The sequence below is a fragment of the Aspergillus thermomutatus genome, assembly GCF_002237265.1.
Source record: "Aspergillus thermomutatus strain HMR AF 39 chromosome Unknown NODE_73, whole genome shotgun sequence".
Lineage (NCBI taxonomy): Eukaryota > Fungi > Ascomycota > Eurotiomycetes > Eurotiales > Aspergillaceae > Aspergillus > Aspergillus thermomutatus.
In genome coordinates, this window is record NW_020798122.1 from 102,761 (window position 1) to 113,214 (window position 10,454).

Below are 10,454 nucleotides of genomic sequence, written 5' to 3' on the forward strand. Positions count from 1 at the left end.
GCTACGCGCCGCGCAATCCCCAGACCCGACTCATCTTCGCGGACCATGACATCCAGCCACTCATCTCGATTCCAACCTCCATCAAAACCCAAAGTGCTCTACAAGTCAAACTCCCCCGCGTCTTACAGTCCCCGCCGAAAGATCGGTGTAGCAGGAGAACACTCTACTAAACACAAGAACAACATGTAGACTACTTAGATAGCATGGGAGACGGATCACAAACCAGAAACCCATCAATCGTCATTACTCAGTAAGTCCTGTATGCTCAGGTATACAAGGACCTCACAACAACCCCTATCTAGTCCCAGAATGGCATGGCATGGCATGCGGAAGCCTGTGCAGCTTGCCAGCACGAGACCATTGGCGGTCTGCGCGAGGTAAGAGTAAAAGTAAAAAGACGATATGACGGTGATTTGTCAAAGGACTAGGTAGGCACTACTCAGTATCTTCAGTGGGTCTTCTTCAGAGTCTGTCAGGTTTCAGCTTCAGGGATGGAGTTGGCGGCTAGCCTGCTAGACTACCGGAAGTTCAGGCACAAACGTAGGCCTATGCATTGAGGATCTGTGATGGCTGTGGGGGCTGCAGCGTAGTAACTTGTGGTTGGGTCTCTCGTTTGTTCCATACTTCCAGCTCTGTTTCCATGATATGGTCTTACCCACCCGGGTGAGTTGGGTACCTGACTCCGTTGCAGCTGCTATTAGCCTATGACTCACACCTTAAGGAATGTCTGGGGGACGCAAAACGGATAGTAGCACTTTCCCCAGAGTCTAGGGAGGTCGTGGAGATCCCTTCAGATGAGGGCCTTGTATTCGACTTCGCTTTGATCGTTCGTATGAAACTTTTTTGAGAGAAGATGTCGGAAGCAAGAGCACCATAGCCAAGAACAAGCAATCATTCCATTGTTGACTATCTACTGCAACCATGTATCAAACCGCAAGTTTCCTCCCGCCCAAACTAAGAAGCAATCTCAAACAAAAAGCCACCCGTCAAAGCCATCCTGAATTGTGAAAAACCATGAAGCCATACTAAGGGGTATCGTCTTCCGCCCGCTGAACAAGACCCTTCATGGGCCATAACGAGAGAAACACAGATGTCCAATCAATTACGTTGATCGATAAGATGGGGATCACTGACTCCCACTGTGAGTCGCTCAGTGCGAATCAACGAAGTCCTCATTTACGAAGCTTGCGCATATGTGCAAGAGAGTGGGTTAGCATGTACAGTTTAGAAGCGGATGAAGTCATGTTGCTGGAAGAGCTCATGCTCGTCATTGTCAGCTCCTTCAACGTATTCAGGCTCATCCTCGAGGTCGTCAGAGTCAACGTCATCCGAGTCGATTGCGTCGCACTCTTCTTCCTCGCTTGACTCGTCAGACTCTTCCTCGTCCATGGGATCTGCTTTACTAGCAAAATTCTTTCGAATTTGCCCGGCTCGGTCAACATGGGGCAGATGACAGCGTTTCTTGTTGCAGACGCCGGTGGCAGCGTAATCTGGGCATTCGTGAACATGTCGTTCCTCACAATCAGCGCCCTTGTCACAGTATCCTAGATTTGCGAAATCTCTGCATACGGGTGCGCCAGGTGTCACTCGCACATGGGAATATCGACACTGTGGATTCGAGCACCGATTCCTCAGAAAATGCACACAAACAGGGGACCTGTGGGGCGATGGTTCATGGGACAAATCGCAATTTTGACCTGCGTTGCAGTTACCAGTCTGCAAAAATTCCTTGCAAATGGCGACTTTATTCGGGTCGTGAATGAAGAGACATGAGGGTCCTTTGTAACAGGCGCCTAAATGTAGACAGATCAGATCAGCCCTGACAGATCAAATAGTAGTAAATAGAACGTGAACAAGTGAACAAGGTAAGATTGCGGAAGATTAATGAAAGAAGGGGCGGAAGCCTGGTTGGGGAAGTGCTGGTACCCGTCGAAGTAAATCGTTTGCAAAGCTCGTTTCTCTTCTTGACAGCTGTCGGCTTTCTGTGATCACTGTGAGTTCTTAACGCTCTTAAAAAGATATCGCAAACATCACCTTTTGGAGGTCACCGCTCCGAGTCGATGAAGATTTCCGTTCTTGCTCCGGACAAAAGTCACACCAGCAACTGTTACTTTCTTTGGTGTGTTGTTGGCAGTATTCGGGTCATCTACTAAAGGTAAGCCAGTTCTTGTGGCCACGGCAGCACAGAAGGAATTCCCACCGGATACGCGAACTAGTTTACTGCCGCCTTTTGCGATTTTGAAAGGAATATCATTCAGATAGACCTGATATTCACCCTGGGGTTGGGTGGTGGCAGAAACCTGAGGAGCGAGAGAAGTAGCAGGGTGAGGTCTGCCAAAACCCTGCGCGTAACGGAGAACTTTGGCCTGCTCGATCCGTGCCTTTTTCTCGGCTTTGGCCTTGCGCGTTTGCTCCATCGCCTTCGCTCTGGCCTGTGCTTCCTTATCGTAAATAGCCGAGTTGATCAGCTGCATATGACGGTCGCGTTTCGCAACCCAGCCGTTCGGCGTCGCCGATCGCGATTCGCCAACATTCTCGTTCGTTGGCCCGGGTGTTGAACTGGCAGAGTTCCCTGAGTTCGCGTTATTGATGACGAGAGTACGGTGGCGATGGGGAGCTGCAGGACGTCCGCGTCCATATGGTCGTCCGCGATACGGCACCCATCCCGCACGCGCGCGAGTGTGTCGTGACACAAACGGAGCAGCATGAAGCTCGCTATCAGGATGTGCATGTGCCTGAGGGGTTTGGTTTTTGTGCCTGTTGATCTGGCCTAGAGAGAATCAGCTGGTGGTGGGGAAATGAGCTGATAGTAGTGAGGAAGCTTACCAGCAAGCTGGCTGATCTTAGCCATCAACTCTTCATCTTCTGTCATGTTGGCCTAGCTGTATCAGAAAGAGCCAAAGTCAGTTGTGCACATATGCTCAAGACTCTGTCTTTCTACTAGCTGATGAGAAGTTGCAGGAACAGTTAAGTGTTCTTGTGTCATTCTGGGGAAGGAAGGTCCATGAGATGGTCAACTTGTGGCGTTATCACTGTCACGTGAGCAGATACTCCCTACTGTTGAGGGGGGATGGTTTGTGGCTTAAGGCCTCACGTCTCCTATGAGCTATCGCTTAGAATAGTGATAATTTGCAGAGAGCAATGCATGTAAGTCTCACTATGAGATTGATGTAATTTATTCACGGATGCACCACCCAGTCTGACGGTGAATCTTAGCTATGTGATACCAGAGTAGATAACTCCAAACGTCCTTTACATGTGCCCAGAAACCCCAAAAGAACGCCATGACCTTGCTTATGCTACATTTATCTCCACTTCTTAGACAATGTCCTCAAATTTCATCTCGTCGTTATCTGACACCATGCCAGATGCATTGGCCTCTTCTTCGGAGCCGTCATCAAAGTTGTAGTCGGTTCCAGGAGGAAGCTCCTCCTTGGCATTGCCGTAGGACATCGCATTTGCGTAGTTGCTTTCCATGGCCTCAGGTTTGAGTTCCCAGGTCATGGCAAAATCGCCGGACTTGACCAGATGCGCAACCATCTCCAGAGTCTGCTTGAGATATGCCTCTGGCTGTCGGAGTCTTGCCTTAAGCGTCTTGAAAGGCCAGTATTTGTATTCGCGGAAGCACTGGTAAATAAGATCCAGTAGTTCGTTCTGCGGCATACGTGTGGTCTTGTTCTCTTGGGCCTTTGCCTTGACCGGTCTTGTTGCTTGCTGCATTCCGCATTAGTATATCCGCCGTGAAAGTCAATTGAGTCCATTCAAAGCATACCACAAAGGCGCCCTTGTCTCCAGGTAACACATTTCTCGCCTGGAGAAGCTTGCCTGGAACCTTATCAATGAAGACGGTTTCGCGTTTGGGCTTGAGTGCTTCAAGAGCTTTCTTTTCTGACAACCGTCGGAATTCCTCGTTCTCGACTGGAAGGCAATTAAACTCTTCATTGACGCCTCCCACGAGGGCGGTTTGTTCTGTTGCAGTGTCAGTAGAGCGTTTTCTACTTCCAAGAGCAATATAAACGTACTCGGCACCGTTCTCCGCACATATGGCTCCCATTTCTTCCTGCGCTCCTTTTTCCTCGCATCGCGCTTCATGGCTTCGTATAATGCCGACCGTGCTTCTCCGAAAACTACCATGCGATTCTCATGCCCAGGTATGTCTTTCTCCGTAAATAGATAGGTGTTTTGTGTCGCATGTGATGTTACGTTCCCCGTGTTGATGGTCTGTCGCTGCAGTATGTAGTCCTTGGGGATATCGCGATTGTCTTCTCGTTCGTTGAGACGAATACTGACCTACAGAGAGCACTTGTTACGACCGAGCCGGTAACAAAAAGATACTGAGATGAAGTTCAAAATCCCCAGAGCTTACCCGTTTGATATCATTCGGTTGGCCCTCTATTCTCATCGTTCCAATCTGTATCTCTTCATCGTCATCGAGGCTCGCCCAATGCTCCCAGAGCGATCGCGGAATGCGCGAAAGCCACACATTCTGCCCAGCGTTTGAAAAGTCTAGATCCCCATCATCATCGTAAATATCCTCGTCGATATCAGCAAGTATAGAGTCTTTGTTATCGGGGTCCGGCTTGATGTAAGGCGTCGGGGCGTCTGGGTCCTGCTTGACCTGGGCAAACATTGTGCCGAATCCTCCTCGAGCAAAGGCGTGAGACTCTCAAAATCCTCCAGCGAGCAATATCAAATCATGCGACCTGTGTATTGTGAGAAACGAGTGGACGTATCAAGGTTTGTATAGGGTATCGAAGTCTTAAGTGACGTGATGTTCAAGCTTGTCGCCATGCAGCCGCTGAGAGCAAAGAAAGCTGCCGAAGAGCGGGTCCACAAAGGCGGTGGCGCTGTTGTGACTATTTGAAGACAAAGACACAAAACAGTCCCCTCGATAAACATTTCAGCGTTTAACCACCTATATCTAGCTTCATTTGAATGTCCTTTGCAGAAGCACAGATTTTGTATATTACTGTGCATGCTGATCATGGCTAGCTGATGAAAGCCCTCTCAGCACAATGGATGAGCTCACCAGTGATTGAACAGTGTTATCATCCACCAAGGTCATACTAGTAGCAATGAACTATGCCTGTCTACTTGTTCTGACACATTCAGGTGCCGCAGCAGTCTGTTCACAACTCGCATTTGTGACTCTTGATGAAACAATGGCCCCAAATAGAATTTAAGGCCCCCATGATCCGTCACGCCAGCTTCAAAGAACTAGTTGCTACCCTGTCACGGCGCGAGATTTTTCCAGTTAGGAGAACACTGTCGCTCCAGTGATAAACAAGTTGATTCTGGAGGATCTGCTGGACTTTTTTACTTGTGTGCTTCGGCTTCTGGTATTTACAGTGGACGCGGTGATAGCCTCGGGCTCTGAGCGGCTCTGCTGCCATCTCGCAGATCAATGAGTCAACAAAAGCTTCATATACGCAGCAAGTCAAGGCGGGAAGACGTCGGCTTAGCGGATGCTAGTGTGCCAGAGCATGTTTTCAGCCCAGCTGAACGATTGAGTCTGGCTTGAGTCCGACATTTTGCGACTCATTAGAGAAACATCTTTAACAGTATTCTGTAGAAAGCTAGAAGAGGGGTATGAATACAGACACGGTCTTTCGCAACTGGGACATAGGATGTGAAATCGCAGAGTAGATCTTGATCTGGAACTTGCTTGAGATCGAGTCATAGTATGTTCATCAATTTCTTCCATCTACCCAAGGTGACGGTTCATGTTGTATTGTTGCATGTCCCCAGCACACCAGCCTTATCGATAAGCGGAGCTCCAACAACTACGAGGCCCACTATTTGGCCAAGCGTCACTTTCAACCCAGCAAGCGCTCTTCTTCTCGCATCTGCTTCACTAATTGAATACTCCATTGCTATTGAATCAGCTCATTGACTGATTAGACTTGCACTTCCTTCCATCGACGAACACACTCCCTTATGGCATCTCAGAGAATCGCCTCCGCACTCGCGGAGATCGAGTCGTCCACCAACCCACAGACCAAGCTCCAGCAGTACAACAACCTTCTCTCCGAGATCACATCCACATCGTCCGAGCACGAGCTTGGCCAAGACCTAATTTACTATCTTGACTCGGTACTCAGTGAAGAAATCAGCATCGTAGCGGCCCGACCGCTCCTCGATTCCTTCATCGCCGTCCTTCAGAAACTCACACCAGAAACCCAGATCAAAGTCGGCCAGCATGCAGTAACACTGCTCCAATCTCGCTCTTCATCGGTCGAGGAGCAAGACTCCCAGATCCGTGAGATTCTCTCAGACGCATACGAGTCCCAGGAGGATTACGCGGCAGCCGCACGCGCACTACAGGGCATCCATATCGACAGCTCGCAGAGACTCGTCTCGGACGCTGCCAAGGTGCGGTTATGGATCCGGATTGTACGACTATACCTGGAGGAGGACGATACGACCAACGCAGAGGCGTTCCTGAACAGGATCAAGAACCTGCCTAGCAAGATCGAGGACCACGAGCTGAAACTCCATTTCAAGCTGTCTCAGGCCCGGATCCTCGATGCGCGACGGCGATTCCTGGATGCGAGCCAGGAATATTTCAACGTCAGTTTGGCTGGTGGTGTGGACGAGAGCGATCGGCTACAGGCGCTTGCTGCCGCGATCCGGTGTGCGGTCCTTGCCCCGGCAGGCCCGCAACGCTCTCGTATCCTCGCTACGCTGTACAAGGACGACCGTGCGACTTCCGTTGAGGAGTTCGGGATCCTTGAAAAGATGTTCCTGGATAGGCTGCTGAATCCGGCCGAGATTGCTGCCTTCTCTGAACGACTAGCTCCTCACCAATTGGCTCGGACGGCGGACGGGACCACAGTGCTTGACAAGGCTGTCGTCGAACACAATCTCGTCGCCGCCAGTAAGCTTTACGAGAACATCACAACGGACGCACTGGGTGCGATCCTGGGTCTTCAGGAGAGCGGAGACATGACGGCGGGCGAAAAGGCGGAGGCCTACGCGGCTCGAATGGTCGAGCAGGGTCGACTGAACGGTAGCATTGACCAAATCGCCGGTGTGATCTGCTTTGACTCGAGCGAGGGCGGGTCGGCAACTGCAACGGGACGACATATCCGACAGTGGGATGCGGGGGTGCAGGGTCTCGCGGAGGATGTGGAACGGGTTGCAGCAAGTATTTCAGATGCATTTCCGGTATGTGCTCATTCAGCCTGGTAGACGAGGAGCGGCTAATTCATTTTAGGAGTTTGCTGTGGGACAGATGGTGCGATAGAGCGTTGAAACTGGGAGCAACTTGACGAACAATGAACCAGAGCAATATTATCTACACTTACTATTGAAAGATATTCAGTGAATCCGATTATTAGTCTTGATAAATTATGCATTAGACACTTGTAGGCTTGCTATGCATCAGAATTAGGTAAACGAAGGTGATCGGTCCGCTCAAATCGAGTAGATAGTGAATATGCAAGACATATGATAATGGAGGACAGTAGGGAGAAGTGGATGATAGTCGATCTTGATGAGATAATGAATGACAGATAGATGTGTACATGCTACTTCTAGATTACCGTCAACTGAAAGGAGTGTTCCCATTTGGGTGTAATTAGGATCATATTGGCTGGAGATGAACCATCAGCATGGGTGGTATTTGGTTCCGACCGAATCAAGACCGACACGACCTCACGGATCGAGGGCCCAGACCGGGAGTTGTGGTGCGTAGGGGAGAAGTTCTTTGGCTCCTCGCCATCTGGATGAGGTGGTCTTCATAGTTCTGGGTGTCACAGTCCGGCGAAACACTGGAGAGGACTCTCTCGGGTTGTCGACGTGGACAGGGCGGGACGACTTGTTCCGCGAATGTCTTTTGGAAGGAGCTAATTGCCCTCTTCTGCCGCGTATATGTTGACTTGGAAAATCATCAAGTAAGTAATCAAGTTTGTGATCTGAGAGACGCAGCGTCTTGACTGATCTTGATGTCAGTTCGAACTGCAATGTCCTTAGGGCTGAGGTAATTCTCCGGCGGAACCTCGGTATCGGTAGTCGCTCGGGAAATGAGACCCTCCTCCATCTTGAAGTAGGCAGACGCAGGGGACTTCGGACTGGACAGAGTGGCGAGATGAGAGCCACTGAAGTCGGTGTTGATGTAGTAAGGAGCCGTAGTCTTGCGGCTACCGGACAGCTTAAGCTTCGGAAAGAGCCCGCGGATGACGGGGAGACAAGAGCAGATAAGCCCGATGGACGGCTCGATATGCGTCCAAAGCGTGGCCTGGTAGACGGTATAGGTCGTATCATATGTTTTGATCCAGAAGAGCACGACGATCCGGTAGATACTGGCGAAGCAGACAAAGGCACCGAGGGCGAAGACGCCGTTCAAGGCGAGCTTGTCCTGCCATGCTCTTTGTAGGCCCCAGATCATGGGGATGGGCAAGGCCAAAATGACGAAATCCATGACGACGTTGAAGGCCTGGTTGACGATGAAGAACTTGTTCCCATCAAAGCAGTGACCGTCGATGCTTTTGTCCCAGTACGCTCTGAGAGGACGGCACTGTAGGGCACAAGCAAGGAAAATACCTGCTCCCCAGGTGGCGATAAGGGCATTGAGAGCGAATGTCACGAGTTGGAAACTTTTTATGTTGAACAGCCGACGATAGAAGCAGATGATGGAGATCTTGATAGCAGGACATAGTATGAAGTAGGTGAACTGATTCGACAGAAAGATCTAAATAGCAAGACTCAGCAAGACCGGTGGATAGGAGGTGATAAGGTAAATTCTGTTACAAACCTTGCCGAAGTTCATCATCGTTTCCATGTCCAAATCTGCTTGATGCTGCCCATTGCCTCCAATGACAACCCCTGTCACACGTAGTCAGCACTGGTCTCGAGCGTTGGGCGAGATGAGTCTTACAGAGAATTAATTCAATCTCCATGGCAATCAGCATACCAACAGACAAGAAGCATAAGTAATCATCTACACCAAGTTTGACCCTTCGTTTGACCCTCGCAACGACACGTAGGATGACGGCGAGTACCGAAAGGCCGACGAGCACCGACACAATGGCAATCATACTCTTCCCTCGAGAAGTGATCGCCATTTTGGATTGAGTATGGACACTGGTAAGGAACGATAATTTCAGTAGAGTCAAGATCGATCTGTGTCTGCGATTTCAATGAATGGACGACCGTAGTCGGGACGGATATTGAAGTCGCGTTATGTGAACATGTAAGATTATCAAGCAAGGCAGAATTGCTTCGGGGGACGAGCCGATGCGCCTTTAAAAAAGGAATGACGAAGAAGAGGAAGTTCAATGATACGAGATATGACTCCAGGACAGACAGCAGCCGTATACTGTGTACAGGCTGGAGGAAGAGGGGATTCTTGGGAAGGGAAGGAACGAGGTAACTGGGGAAAAGACAATGCATCATGTTTTATGTAGTCTATCTCATATTGGTGAACCGTGTAGCAGGCTGGCAGTATCACTGAATGAGGGGTGCAGGATGGATCCTCAGGGACCAACTAGATACTGCAGCATCATCTCTTTCTGATCTGTGTGGCTGTTGGTGATTTGCAAGGATGATCCACTAGCCATGAACAAGCACCCACACCGCAAATGTGGTTCAATATTCTGTAGTAAACTCAAGTAAATGCATCAGTTTAGGGCAATAAAATCACTAGATCAGAACAGATTTCAACCTCCATAGTGCATGCATCGTGGTGAGTGGGCCCAAGGGCCAAGGCAACTCAGCAGTGTGGTCTGTGACATAATCACATTCATGGAGAAATGGAAGCCGGGAATTGTGAATTGATTTGGAATGACAATTTGAACCGCGCCTCTCATCGGGACTAAGAAGTTAAGGACCAGGCACCCTCGTGGCAGTGGAAATATTGGTTCCATTGCTGCACGGGAAGGACGATCAACAAGCGAGTAGAAATCCCGTCCAGGATCCGGGATATCCATACAGCAGTCGGAATGTAACTCTGTTACTTCGTAGATATGCTTCTTATTTTCGAACAACGCGATTCTTATGGGGAATGATGAACGATATTGTTGACCTGAAGAAATGAAATGCCGAAATAGTCATATTCATGGCACCGGGATCCGTGGAACTGGCATCCACGTCAGACTTTACCTCTCCACGAGAATTGCCATAGGAGCTGAAGATTGCACAGTTATCTCAGGGATTCCTCTGGCTAGGTCAGGGTAGTCATTGATTCCGACATTGAAGGTCGTACTCCCCTCACGATTTGTGGTTTTGACGCATGCGATGATAACGATGCTGCTGCTTTGGGAGGAAGGCCATCGTCCTTCCTAAACAGTCTCATTTGCTTCTGTGGGGGAATAAAAACTCAGATCACCTTGGGCCTAACGAAAAGTGATCCCATCTGCCAGGCCGGTGATCTGCAATCTGTGAGAAAAAAAAAAAAAAAAAAAAAAAAAAAAAAAAGAATCAATAGTCTCTTATCCACTGAGCCATCCAGGAAC

The 10,454-nt window shown here is 49.5% G+C and overlaps 4 protein-coding genes across 4 annotated transcripts; 1 reads left to right on the forward strand and 3 right to left on the reverse strand.

Annotated features, from left to right (window-relative positions):
• Positions 1–1,224: 1,224 nt before the first annotated feature.
• Positions 1,225–2,872, reverse strand: CDV56_108290 (CCCH zinc finger protein; the record flags this gene model as incomplete). The annotated part of the gene is made up of 3 exons (XM_026761909.1): positions 1,225–1,490; positions 2,099–2,770; positions 2,827–2,872. The coding sequence occupies 3 exons, from the start codon at positions 2,870–2,872 to the stop codon at positions 1,225–1,227; spliced, it is 984 nt and encodes a 327-aa protein (XP_026615195.1).
• Positions 2,873–3,318: 446 nt separating this feature from the next.
• CDV56_108345 (transcription factor IIF subunit TFG2) lies at positions 3,319–4,630 on the reverse strand (the record flags this gene model as incomplete). Its single annotated transcript, XM_026761964.1, has 4 exons — positions 3,319–3,714; positions 3,773–3,969; positions 4,023–4,290; positions 4,367–4,630. 4 exons carry the CDS (start codon positions 4,628–4,630, stop codon positions 3,319–3,321), a joined length of 1,125 nt encoding a protein of 374 aa, XP_026615196.1.
• A 1,307-nt stretch (positions 4,631–5,937) lies between these two features.
• On the forward strand, positions 5,938–7,246 carry CDV56_108409 (uncharacterized protein; the record flags this gene model as incomplete). Its single annotated transcript, XM_026762028.1, has 2 exons — positions 5,938–7,167; positions 7,217–7,246. 2 exons carry the CDS (start codon positions 5,938–5,940, stop codon positions 7,244–7,246), a joined length of 1,260 nt encoding a protein of 419 aa, XP_026615197.1.
• Positions 7,247–7,903: 657 nt separating this feature from the next.
• Positions 7,904–9,065, reverse strand: CDV56_108462 (uncharacterized protein; the record flags this gene model as incomplete). Its single annotated transcript, XM_026762081.1, has 3 exons — positions 7,904–8,692; positions 8,756–8,826; positions 8,879–9,065. The coding sequence occupies 3 exons, from the start codon at positions 9,063–9,065 to the stop codon at positions 7,904–7,906; spliced, it is 1,047 nt and encodes a 348-aa protein (XP_026615198.1).
• Between the last annotated feature and the right edge of the window lie 1,389 nt (positions 9,066–10,454).